The sequence below is a fragment of the Salmo salar genome, chromosome 01 (assembly GCF_965601325.2).
Source record: "Salmo salar chromosome 01, fSalSal1, whole genome shotgun sequence".
In the NCBI taxonomy this organism is placed as follows: domain Eukaryota; kingdom Metazoa; phylum Chordata; class Actinopteri; order Salmoniformes; family Salmonidae; genus Salmo; species Salmo salar.
Window position 1 is genome coordinate 5,892,152 of NC_138291.1, and position 13,138 is coordinate 5,905,289.

The following is a 13,138-nucleotide window of genomic DNA, read 5'->3' on the forward strand; positions in this document are numbered from 1 at the left end:
GAGAGAGAGGAGAGAGGGGGAGAGAGAGGCACACACAGAGAGAGAGAGGAGAGAGTTGAGAGAGAGAGGAGAGAGGAGAGAGGGGGAGAGAGGCGAGAGAGGAGAGAGGGAGAGAGGAGAGTGAGGCACACACAGAGAGAGAGAGGGGAGAGGAGAGAGGGGGAGAGAGAGGCACACACAGAGAGAGAGAGGAGAGAGTTGAGAGAGAGAGGAGAGAGGAGAGAGGGGGAGAGAGGAGAGAGAGGCACACACAGAGAGAGAGGAGAGAGGAGAGAGAGGGGGAGAGAGGAGAGAGAGAGGCACACACAGAGAGAGGAGAGAGGGGGAGAGAGGAGAGAGAGAGGCAGACAGTCAGACAGAAACAACCAGACAAAGACAGCCAGCCAGCCAGCCAGCCAGCCAGCCAGCCAGCCAGCCAGCCAGCCAGACAGACAGACAGACAGACAGACAGAGATGTGGATAGGGGACCCCAGGGAGTAGGGGGGTGGGGCAAATGGGGCAGATCCATGAATTGACCCTCAGGCTGTAATCAATTAACCTCTTTAGCTCAGCTTCTGAAGGGCAGGGGAGGAGAGGGGGGAGAGGGGGAGGGGAGGGGAGGAGAGGAGAGGGGGGAGGAGAGGGGGGGGGGTAGGGGAGGAGAGGAGGGAGGAGAGGGGGAGGGGGAGGGGAGGAGAGGGGGAAGGGGAGGAGAGGGGGGAGGAGAGGGGCGACTCAACAATGCTTTTGAGGGATGCGGTCATGTGTGATTCAAAAACATTGGCACATCGCAAGCTACAAGTGTGATCATCACGGACACAGTGACACACACACACACAACAGCTTCCAATTACAGTAAAGTCCAGAGGGCCTGGTTGCTGACTGTGTCTGAGAGGAGTGGTTGTTTTGGGTGCTTATTCAGCTAAAGGGAATACAATGGCTTCGGAAAGTATTCAGACCCCTTGACTTTTTCCACATTTTGTTAGATTACAGCCTTATTCTAAAATTGATTAAATCGTTTTTTCCCCCTCATCAATCTACACACCATACCCCATAATACCCTATAATGACAAAAGCAAAGATACGTTTTTAGACATGTTTTCATTTACAGAATTATTCATACTTTACTCAGTACTATGTTGAAGCACCTTTCGCAGCGATTACAGCCTTGAGTCGTCTTAGGTATGATGCTACAAACTTTTCAAACCTGTATTTGGGGAGTTTCTCCCATTCTTCTCTGCAGATCCTCTCAAGCTCTGTCAGGTTGGATGGAGAGCGTCGCTGAGCAGTTATTTTCAGGACTCTCCAGAGATGTTCAATCTGGTTCAGGTCCGGGCAACTCAAGAACCTTTAGAGACTTGTCCCGAAGCCACTCCTGCTTTGTCTTGGCTGTGTCCTTAGGGGTCGTTGTCCTGTTGGAAGGTGAACCTTCGCCTCCAGTCTGAGGTTCTGAGCACTCTGGAGCAGATTTTCATCAAGAATCTCTCTGTACTTTGGTCTGTTCATCTTTCCCCTCGATCCTGACTAGTCTCCCTGCCGCTGGAAACATCCCAACAGCATGATGCTGCCACCACCATGCTTCACCGTAGGGATGGTGCCAGGTTTCCTCCAAACGTGACGCTTGGCATTCAGGCCAAAGAGTTCAATCTTGGTTTCATCAGACCAGGGAATATTGTTTCTCATGGTCTGAGAGTCTTTTTGTTCTTAATTGTAATCATAGGGCTAATATTAATACTATGCATGCCAGTCTCTCTTGGCTGAGAGTTGAGGAGACACTGACTGCATCACTTCTTCTGTGGCTCAGTTGGTAGAGCATGGTGTGTGCAACGCCAGGGTTGTGGGTTCGATTCCCACGGTGGGGGCCAGTACAAAAAAAAGAAATGTATGCATTCACTACTGTAAGTCGCTCTGGATAAGAGCGTCTGCTAAATGACTAAAATGTCAAATGTAATACATTAATGTGTTGAAAATCCCAAATTGTTTGCATAGTCAACTTACACACAGCTCTGACACACACACTTACCCCACCAGACATGCCACCAGGGGTCTTTTCATAGTCCCCAAATTCAAGAAAGCGTACAGTATTATATAGAGCCCTTATTGCATGGAACTTCCTTCCATCTCATATTGCTCAAATTAACAGCAAACCTGGTTTCAACAATCAGATATAGCAACACCTCATGGCACAATGCCTCTCCCCTATTTCACCCAGATAGTTTGTGTGTATGCATTGATATGTAGGCTACTTGTGTCCCTTTTAAAAAAATGTATGTAGTTCTGTCCTTGAGCTGTTCGTGTCTAATGATGTCCTGTATTATGTTTTATGTTTTGTGTGGAACCCAGGAAGAGTAGCTGCTGCTTTTGCAACAGCTAATGGGGTTCCTAATAAAATACCAAAATACCAAAGTGTAAAAAAAGGGGGTCATTGCATTGCAGTCTGGGTAGCATTCGATTAACTGATTAACTAAAGGGCTTGGGGGAATAGTTGTTATGCAACCTGTTAGGATGCTCTCGATGGTGCAGTTGTAGAACTTGTTGAGGATCTGAGGACCCATACCAAATCTTTTCAGTCTCCTGAGGGGGAATAGGTGTTGTCGTGCCCTCTTCACGACTGTCATGGTGTGTTTGGACCATGATAGTTTGTTAGTGATGTGAACGACAAGGAACTTGAAGTGATGGACCCACTCCACGACAGTAACGTCGATGTGAATGGGGGCGTGCTCGGCACCCCCTTTTTCCTGTAGTCCACGATCAACTCTTTTGTCTTGGTCACGTTGAGGGAGAGTTTGTTGTCCTGGCACCACACTGCCAGGTCTCTGATCTCATCCCTGTAGGCTGTTTCTCATCGTTGTTGGTGATCAGGCCTACAACACCCCTGTGTTGTCGGCAAACTTAATGATGGTGTTGCAGTCGTGGGTGAAGGAAGGGACTATGCGTGAACCCCTGAGGGGCCCCATGTTGAGAATCTGTGTGGCAGATGTGATGTTGCCTACCCTTACCACTTGGGGGGGGGCCGTCAGGAAGTCCAGGATCCAGTTGCAGAGGGAGGTGTTTAGTCCCAGGGTCCTTAGCTTAGTGATGAGCTTTGAGGGCACTATGGTGTTGAACGCTGAGCTGTAGTTAATGAATAGCATTCTCACGTAGGTGTTCCTTTTTTTCAGGTGGGAAAGGGCAGTGTTGCGTGCAATGCGTCATCTGTGGATCTGTTGGTATCAGATTCGAGTGGGTGTAGGTTTTCTGGGATGATGGTGTTGATGTGAGTCATGACCAGCCTTTCAAAGCACTCCATGGCTACAGACGTGAGTGCTGCGGGGCGATAGTCATTTAGGCAGGTTACCTTGGCGTTCTTGGGCACAGGAACTATAGTGGTCTGCTTGAAACATGTAGGTATTACAGACTCGGTCAGGGAGAGGTTGAAAGTCAGTGTAGACAGTTGCCAGTTGGTCAGCGCATGCTCTAAGTACACGTCCTGGTAATCCGTCTGGCCCTGCAGCCTTGTGAATGTTGAGCTGTTTAAAGGTCTTACTCACAGTTTTCCTGCTTTAAAGTCCCCGGCCACTTGTTTGTTTATGGCCTTATACAGCTCGTTGAGTGTGGTCATAGTGCCTGCATCATTTTGTGGTGGTAAATAGACGTCTACGAAAAATATAGATGAAAACTCTTGGTAAATAGTTTGGTATACAGCTTATCATGAGGTACTCTACCTCAGCCGAGCAAAACCTTGAGACATCTTTAATATTAGACGTCGCGCACCAGCTGTTGTTGACAAATAGACACACACCACCACCCCTCGCCTTACTGGAGGTTGCTGTTCTGTCTTGCCGATGCAAGGAAAACCCAGACAACTGTCCTCGTTCAGCCAGGACTCGGTGAAACACAAGATATTACCATTTTTAATGTCCCGTTGGAAGGATAGTCTCGAACTAAGCTCATCCAGTTTATTCTCCAGTGATTGCACATTCGCCAGTAGGACGGATGGTAAAGGCAAATGATCCACTCGCCAACGAATTCTCACAAAGGCACTCGGATCTGCGCCCCCCCCCCCTCGTATCGGCGTCTCCTCTTCATGCGAATGACAGGGATTTGGGCCTGTTCCGAGAGGAGCCGTTAATCTTTCGCCTCCAATTCGTTAAAGACAAAATCTTTGTCCAGTCCGAGATGAGTAATCGCTGTTCTGATGTCCAGAAGCACTTTTCGGTCATAAGAGACGGTGGCAGAAACAGTATGTACAAAAAAAAGTTACAAACACCGCAAAAAAACACACAGAATAGCACGATTGGTTAGGAGCCCGTGAAACGGCAGCCATAACCACCGGCGCCATCTTATCCATTTCGTCTTAACTCCTCCTCCACATTTACTAGATTGTTTGAACAGTGCAGAAGAGCACCTCTTTCTCGTGAAAACCAGTATGTAGGGGGATCTAATTTCAGGCATTTCTTTCATTGTTACATTAGGTTACTGTGTATATATAGACAGTCCAGTATCATGTGACCAGGGTCTTCACTCTATCTAAATTAATGCAGAAGTGTGTCAGTCACTTTGTCCATTTATTTTTACAGTGTTTAAGGTTTTCAACTCACCCTCAGCTCCGATGGACACCAGCTTGACTCCTTTACTGGTGATGTAGTGGAGAGCTTTGTTGACATTGGAGATCTTGTGGACTCTCATCTTCCCTCTCTCTGGTTTGGCCAAGCGTTCGCCTGGACAGGAAACAGACAGGAGGGGTCAGGGGTTAAGGGTCAGACTTATGACACTGTGGAGTGAGATGTTAAACAACACCTGTATCATTTACCTTTATATAAAATATCTACAGGTGCAGTATCATAATTTGATCATCCTATTGTTGCAAGACGATCACAGCAGGAAATGCAAACTTGTAGTGTATTCAAGATTTTTTTTAAACCCACTGCAGTTAAAAACATGATACTTCCACACTAAGATGTCAAAATAACACTCTGAAATTGTGAAAATTATGATAATGGTATGATGACTCCTTGCTGTCCCCAGTCCACCTGGCCGTGCTGCTGCTCCAGTTTCAACTGTTCTGCCTGCGGCTATGGAACCCTGACCTGTTCACCGGACGTGCTTGTTGCACCCTCGACAACTACTATGATTATTATTATTTGACCATGCTGGTCATTTATGAACATTTTAACATTTTAACATTTTGACCATGTTCTGTTATAATATCCACCCTGCACAGCCAGAAGAGGACTGGCCACCCCTCATAGCCAGGTTCCTCTCTAGGTTTCTTCCTAGGTTTTTGGCCTTTCTAGGGAGTTTTTCCTAGGGAGTTTTTCCTAGCCACCGTGCTTCTTTCACATGCTTTGCTTGCTGTTTGGGGTTTTAGGCTGGGTTTCTGTACAGCACTTTGAGAATATCAGCTGATGTACGAAGGGCTATATAAAAATAAATTTGATTTGATTTGATTTGATAATGCCCTTTTTGTTTAATGTCAGGTGGGTTGGTGTTTTTGGCCTGGCGCATAACGCCACCTGGCGATCTGATAAAATTGACCAATGACAGTTCATCTTTGATTTGAATATCTCCTCCTACTGCTCCTCCTATAGCAACTTTGTCGCTATATTTAGCGAGTTCGCAGACCCCTCCAGCGACTTTTATCGGTAAAAGATTCTAGCAACAAATGAAGCTACTTTTCAGGATGCCTTTGACATCCCCGGGGAACTTCTATGGAAGTTCAGAAATCAAAATCTGACAAAAGTGAAGAGGAAGAGCTCGCGTTGGGAGTTGGCGTTCTGTGTCACGCGCCTCGGGAAAACAGCTGTTCTCCGGATGAAGGGAGTGATTATTACGGTGGCTTGGAGATGGATCAACTGACGATGAAAATTCCTGGTGTCTCTGAAGCACACCATTTGGTGAGACGCAGATCCGGTGCCGAGCACGAGACTGAGGAGACCCTATCTATACTTTTCAGTTTCGATATTGAGTACGGACCCCTCCAGCGACTTTTATCGGGAAAAGATTCTGAGCGTTATTGAGTGTTTGCCTGATAAAGTCATGCTAAGATATGTTAGCTATCGCGTGAGAGCGTTTGTTCCGAACCCGCTACAGTCTCTTAGGTGCAAAGGTTATGGTCACGTTGCATTAGAGTGTAGGAGGGAGATACCGAGGTGTGAGAAGTGTACAGGAAGGCATGGGACAAAGGAGTGTGTAGTTTTGGAGGAAAAAGTAGTCTGTTGCAGTTGTGGGGGAGCCCATGTTGCCGGGGATCAGAAATGTCCTGTAAGAGTTGAGGTTCACAGGGTGAGAGCAGTTCCCGAAAGAGACATATGCTGAGGCAGTGAGGAAAGAGACATATGCTGAGGCAGTGAGGAAAGAGACATATGCTGAGGCAGTGAGGAAAGAGACATATGCTGAGGCAGTGAGGAAAGGAAGGCAAAGGATCATGAGAGAAGACCAGTAAGTATTATGCCAGGACTGAACGAGCCGAACAGTCTGTGTTTTTAGCAAGGTTGGTTTCTTGGCGTTCATTGCTATGATAATTAACTGTACTACACAGATGGAAAAGAAGGAGCAGGAGATAAAAGTAGTAGTAGCAGCAGCTGAAAAGTTATTGGGCGTGAAAGATTTTACAGCAGAAAAAGGTATTGAAAGAAGAAGTCCCGTCCTCCAAGGCCGGTTGCCTAGGAACAGTTAGGAAAAAGTTGTGGAATAAGGGGGTTTGGCTTTATAGGTGCAGGGACAGTGGGTGGTGCAAATTGTATAACCCCCCCCCCCCCCCCCCACAAATGTGGATTTCACATTCCGAACTGAGAAAGCCAGCAATATGCAAAAATGCGTCTAGTCTTCCGGAAATTGACACAAAGAAGATTATTGGTACTCCTTATGTTGACATGAACAACTAGGTATCTAGTTACAGTATGCACGGACAACACCAAAGGGAGTCTGTGAAGTAGCTGTTTCTTTGCAATGTCTTCCGTCAGAACAATTACCTTGTCTAATGTAGGAACATACACAGCACACTTGGACAAGGCTACACATGCAGCGTTCACCCTCCATTAAGGTTCTGTCCATCTTGCATCCGGCAGCGGGCATCCAGCAGCAACCTTTCAAGTAAGTAAGTCTCTAAATAGTTATTCTTCTAGCTAGCTCTGTTGATGGCCTCGAGGCCGATACACAAAGCTTAATAAAGAGTCAGTGATACAAACAAGATTAATGTGCGAGTTTCTTCTTTTTTTCTTACATGTTATACAATTGTTACAATGCACCTGCAACAAAGATAGCTCCGATGTGGGAGTCCTTTTCAATATTGAAAGTAAAATACATAATATGGTGGTTCTGCTGTTAGCTAAAGACCTGACGTGACATTTATTTTACATAAGTACATTTTACCTTTACATTTACGTCATTCAGCAGACGCTCTTATCCAGAGCGACTTACAAATTGGTGCATTCATCTTATGATATCCAGTGGAACAACCACTTTACAATAGTACATCTATATCTTTTTTTTGGGGGGGGGGGGGGGTAGAAGGATTACTTAATCCTATCCTAGGTATTCCTTAAAGAGGTGGGGTTTCAGGTGTCTCCGGAAGGTGGTGATTGACTCCGCTGTCCTGGCGTCGTGAGGGAGCTTGTTCCACCATTGGGGTGCCAGAGCAGCGAACAGTTTTGACTGGGCTGAGCGGGAACTGTGCTTCCGCAGAGGTAGGGGGGCCAGCAGGCCAGAGGTGGATGAACGCAGTGCCCTTCTTTGGGTGTAGGGACTGATCAGAGCCTGAAGGTACGGAGGTGCCGTTCCCCTCACAGCTCCGTAGGCAAGCACCATGGTCTTGTAGCAGATGTGAGCTTCAACTGGAAGCCAGTGGAGAGAGCGGAGGAGCGGGGTGACGTGAGAGAACCTGGGAAGGTTGAACACCAGACGGGCTAGCGGCGTTATGGATGAGTTGTAGGGGTTTGATGGCACAGGCAGGGAGCCCAGCCAACAGCGAGTTGCAGTAATCCAGACGGGAGATGACAAGTGCCTGGATTAGGACCTGCGCCGCTTCCTGTGTGAGGCAGGGTGTTGCCTCTCACAATAGAATACCACAGTACGGGTCATAATACCCATAAAACTTAGCGGTCAAACAGGGAAATGGTTCCAAAAATGTTTTCAACATTCATTTTTTGCCATAGGGGATTTTAGAAACATTTAAAATAAGGGTAGGCTTAGCATGGTGTGATGTTTTGATAAATATCTCTAAGACAAGGTTACTTTGATCAATATATTCTCTTCTATTTACCCCCCAAAAATGGAATGCTAAAGAACTACAAATACCATGATGATCTGGACGACTGGATTAAACTATCTAATGTTAGCGAAATGTAGTAATAAATAAAATGGAAAAATGTCTTTAAATGGACAATGTTTTTAAATGGACAATTCTGTGAACTGGTCTTGTGCGAGTTTTAAATTGACACAGTACCTGTTAGCAAAGGTATCAGCTAGAAATGACGTGCAGGAGCTTGCAGGGATTTGTAGTTTTGCATGATGTCTACTTTGATGCTAATTAGCATTTTCGAATCTGAGAGTAACTCGAGCTGACTATATTGATAAAAGTAATCTTGTCCTAGAGAGATTTACATGGTTATCAAAACGTCAAGCCAGGGAAAGCTTACACAAAACACAGCCCTTATTTTAAGTGGTTCTAAAATCCCCTATGGTAAAAAATTAAAGGTGGAAAAATTATTAAAACAATTTCCCTGTTTGACCACTAGGTTTTATGTCGATTATAACACCTCCACTGTGGGGCTTTATGTAAACAGTGTTCCCACATAGCCAGCTATACTTTTCCCCTATGTCTGGAATTTATCTAGCCAGCTAACGTTAGCTAGTCAGAAGCTAGCTAACCCATTCATAGACGCTAACTGCTTGAGTGCCTATTGACGCAGTATCTTCCCAGTATCTTCTGGCCGGAGAGTTTTTTTTTTTTTTAAGATCCCAGACGCTCGATCATTAAAACACATCACTTGCGGTAAGGTTTTGGAAACATAACAAACATATTTTTCATATCAACGAGAAATAATTTTCAAAACACAAAAGGGTAAAATAGTTAGGGTTATAGTGTTCCCATATCTCCATGTTACATCGCTTATTTACGGAAGACAGACGGAAGACATAGCCAGCCACCTGGCTTTCTCGCTGATATGAAAGATAAGAGACATATCAGCATATGTTTCGCAAAACCGTTTAGCAAGGGATGATTATTGATGTTTCTAAAATGTTAAAACAGAGCGCTCGGATTGTAGTTCAGATGCAGCCAACCATGGGCGAAGCTAACCGCTGAAAACCCATACGGATAATACAGTAAGAAGGGTTTTCGAGAGCTAGGTAGTTAGCTAACTTCGACGGCAATTAGCTGATGTGGCACTTCGCTATGTTTGCAATTCTGACATTGCTTTATTATGTACATGTACCTTGTTAAATGTATGTCACGTCAGTATCCTACGATTGAAGCTAGCTAGCTACCTTGCTAACTGGATCTCCAAGGAACACGTAGGTTAGAAGTTTTACAACTTTTTTAAACAGTTAATTTTTTTATTTATTTTTTCACGACTGCCTCGCCGCGTTTCCCAAAGGGTTCGCCTAATTTGAAAATGGGGTCGCGAGACAAGCTCTGAATAAAATAAAAATGTGGTACTAAGTCCATAGAACTGTTCATAGAACGCAGTTGGTTTCTGTTTTTCTATTGCAAAAATGTGGCTCTAACTTTTAAACTGTTGGAGTTATTATGACCCAATTCCTGAAAGCTAAGATTGTCAGAAACATGAGCTGCTCACAAGCTGACTCGTTAGAGCAGAGAGTGGACAGAACCAACCTTTTTAACCTGTCTCTCCTTTCTGGGGAGGTTCCCATTGCTTGGAAGGCAGCCACGGTTTGTCCTTTATTTAAAGGGGGAGATCAAGCTGATCCTAACTGTTATAGGCCTATTTCTATGTTGCCCTGTTTATCAAAAGTGTTGGGAAAACTTGTCAATAATCAACTGACTGGCTTTATTGATGTCTATAATATTCTCTCTGGTATGCAATCTGGTTAAATTTATTAAAGATAAAAAACTGATTTACATAAGAAATCAGACCCTTTAGTCAGTAATTTGTTGAAGCACCTTCGGCAGCGATTACAGCCTCGAGTCTTCTTGGGTATAACGCTACAAGGTTGGCACACCTGTATTTGGGGAGTTTCTTCTCTGCAGATCCTCTCAAGCTCTGTCAGGTTGGATGGGGAGAGTCGCTGCACAGCTATTTTCAGGACTCTCCAGAGATGTTCGATCAGGTTCAAGTCCGGGCTCTGGCTGGGCCACTCAAAGACATTCAGAGACTTGTCCCGAAGCCACTCCTGCGTTGTCTTGGCTGTGTGCTTAGGGTCGTTGTCCTGTTGGAAGGTGAACCTTCGCCCCAGTCTGAGGTCATGAACGCTCTGAAGCAGGTTTTCATCAAGGATCTCTCTGTACTTTGTCCGTTCATCTTTCCCTCGATCCTGACTAGTGTCCCAGTCCCTGCCGCTGAAAAACATCATCACCGCATGATGTTGCCACCTCCATGCTTCACAGTAGGGATAGTGCCAGGCTACCTCCAGACGTGATGCTTGGCATTCAGGCCAAAGGGTTTAATCTTGGTTTCATCAGACCAGAGAATCTTGTTTCTCATGTTCTGAGAGTCCTTTAGGTGCCTTTTGGCAAACTCCAAGTGGGCTGTCAAGTGCCTTTTATTGAAGAGGGGTTTCCATCTGGCCACTCTATCATAAAGGCCTGATTGGTGGAGTGTTGCAGATGGTTGTCCTTCTGGAAGGTTCTCCCATCTCCACAGAGAAACTCTAGAGCTCTGCCAGAGTGACCATCGGTTTCTTGGTCACCTCACTGACCAAGGCTCTTCTCCCCCAATTGCTCAGTTTGGCCGGGTGGCCAGCTCTAGGAAGAGTCTTGGTGGTTCCAAATTTCTTCCATTTAAGAATGATGGAGGCCACTGTGTTCTTAGGGACCTTAAATGCTGCAGAAATGTTTTGGTACCCTTCTCCAGATCTGTGCCTGTCTCGGCACTTTACGGACAATTCATGGCTTGGTTTTTGCTCTGACAAGCACTGTCAACTGTGGGACCTTATATAGACAGGTGTGTGCCTTTCCAAATCATGTCCAATCAATTGAATTTACCTCAAGTGGACTCCAATCAAGTTGTAGAAACATCTCAAGGATGATCAATGGAAACAGGATGCACCTGAGCTCAATTTCGAGTCTCATAGCAAAGGGTCTGAATACCTATGTAAATAAGGTATTTCTGTTTTTTTATCTTTTTATAAATGTGTAAACAATTCTAAAAACCTGTTTTCACTTTGTCATTATGTGGTATTGTGTGTAGATTGATGGGGTCTGAATACTTTCCGAATGCACTGTATATAAACCCATGTTTGTTCTGCTATGTGAGCAAAAGTTCTATATACAGTTTGACTTTTTTTTTTCAGAGAATGTAGTGGTTGAACAATGCTCTATAACCGATTAGTAGGACTTGTCAATGGGTAGGGGTTATGGGTCTCTCTGGGATTGAATGGGTGAGATCTATGAATCTATTCTACTCCAACCATCGCATATCACAACAGATTCCGACAAGCAAGTTGTTGTTGAGAAGCTAAGTGTAGTTCAGAAGCTAGGTGTAGTTGAGAAGCTGTGTTGTTGAGAAGCTAAGTGTTGTTGAGAAGCTAAGTGTTGTTGAGAAGCTAAGTGTAGTTGAGAAGCTACGTGTAGTTGAGAAGCTAAGTGTAATTAAAAAACTCAGTGTAGTTGAGAAGCTAAGTGTAGTTGTGAAACTAGGTGTAGTTGAAAAGCTAGGTGAAGTTGAAAAGCTAGGTGTAGTTGTGAAACTAGGTGAAGTTGAAAAGCTAGGTGTAGTTGTGAAACTAGGTGTAGTTGTGAAGCTAGGTGTAGTTGAGAAGCTAGGTGTAGTTGAAAAGCTAGGTGTAGTTGAGAAGCTAAGTGTAGTTGTGAAGCTAGGTGTAGTTGAGAAGCTAGGTGTATTTGTGAAGCTAGGTGTAGTTGAGAAGCTAGGTGTAGTTGAAAAGCTAGGTGTAGTTGAGAAGCTAGGTGTAGTTGAGAAGCTAGGTGTATTTGTGAAGCTAGGTGTAGTTGAGAAGCTAGGTGTAGTTGTGAAACTAGGTGTAGTTGTGAAACTAGGTGTAGTTGTGAAACTAGGTGTAGTTGAGAAGCTAGGTGTAGTTGAGAAGCTAGGTGTAGTTGAGAAGCTAGGTGTAGTTGAGAAGCTAGGTGTAGTTGTGAAGCTAAGTGCAGTTGAGAAGCTAGGTGTAGTTGAGTATGTGCAGTGTGAAGTGTGAAACACTAAAACTCTTCCACCTTTCCTGTCACAGGATGAGATTCTAGTTGTGTATCGTAAAGTCAGTGTTGGGAGAAAGCTGGTGACAAGCTCAAGACCTCCTATCTGAGTCTGTTTAGCTAACACCCTCTAACTTTCACCATCATCTGTTTCCCTCTGACAGGAACACCTCACAGAGCTTAAGCACATATAAAACAATAACTTGAAAAGATTCTTCCATGCCATGATTTTGACTTTCAGTATAGCCTTGTTTATGATCTGTTTATTATGTTATGTAATAACTGACAAGATCATTTATTAAGAATGACAAGAACCTTACATTGCAGTCTGGTTTATATTACAGTGGGGGGGGGAAAAAGTATTTGATCCCCTGCTGATTTTGTACGTTTGCCCACTGACAAAGAAATGATCAGTCTATAATTTTAATGGTAAGTTTATTTGAACAGTGAGAGACAGAATAACACGGGAGGATCTTGTCAATGATCTCAAGGCAGCTGGGACCATAGTCACCAAGAAAACAATTGGTAACACACTACGCCGTGAAGGACTGAAATCCTGCAGCGTCCGCAAGGTCCCTCTATTCAAGAAAGCACATATACATGCCCGTCTGAAGTTTGCCAATGAACATCTGAATGATTCAGAGGACAACTGGTGAAAGTGTTGTGGTCAGATGAGACCAAAATGGAGCTCTTTGACATCAACTCAACTCGCCGTGTTTGGAGGAGGAGGAATGCTGCCTATGACCCCAAGAACACCATCTCCACCGTCAAACATGGAGGTGGAAACATTATGCTTTGGGTTTGTTTTTCTGCTAAGGGGACAGGACAACTTCACCACATTAA

The 13,138-nt window shown here is 44.8% G+C and overlaps 1 protein-coding gene across 3 annotated transcripts in view; it reads right to left on the reverse strand.

Annotated features, from left to right (window-relative positions):
• The window catches only part of actn1 (actinin, alpha 1), a 161,969-nt gene that overhangs the window by 104,137 nt on the left and 44,694 nt on the right, over positions 1-13,138 (reverse strand). For all 3 annotated transcript variants that reach the window (XM_014192851.3, XM_014192931.3, XM_014192775.3), the window contains exon 3: positions 4,560-4,679. In XM_014192851.3, coding sequence (XP_014048326.1) covers positions 4,560-4,679 — 120 coding nt within the window. The remainder of the gene's footprint in view (positions 1-4,559; positions 4,680-13,138) is intronic.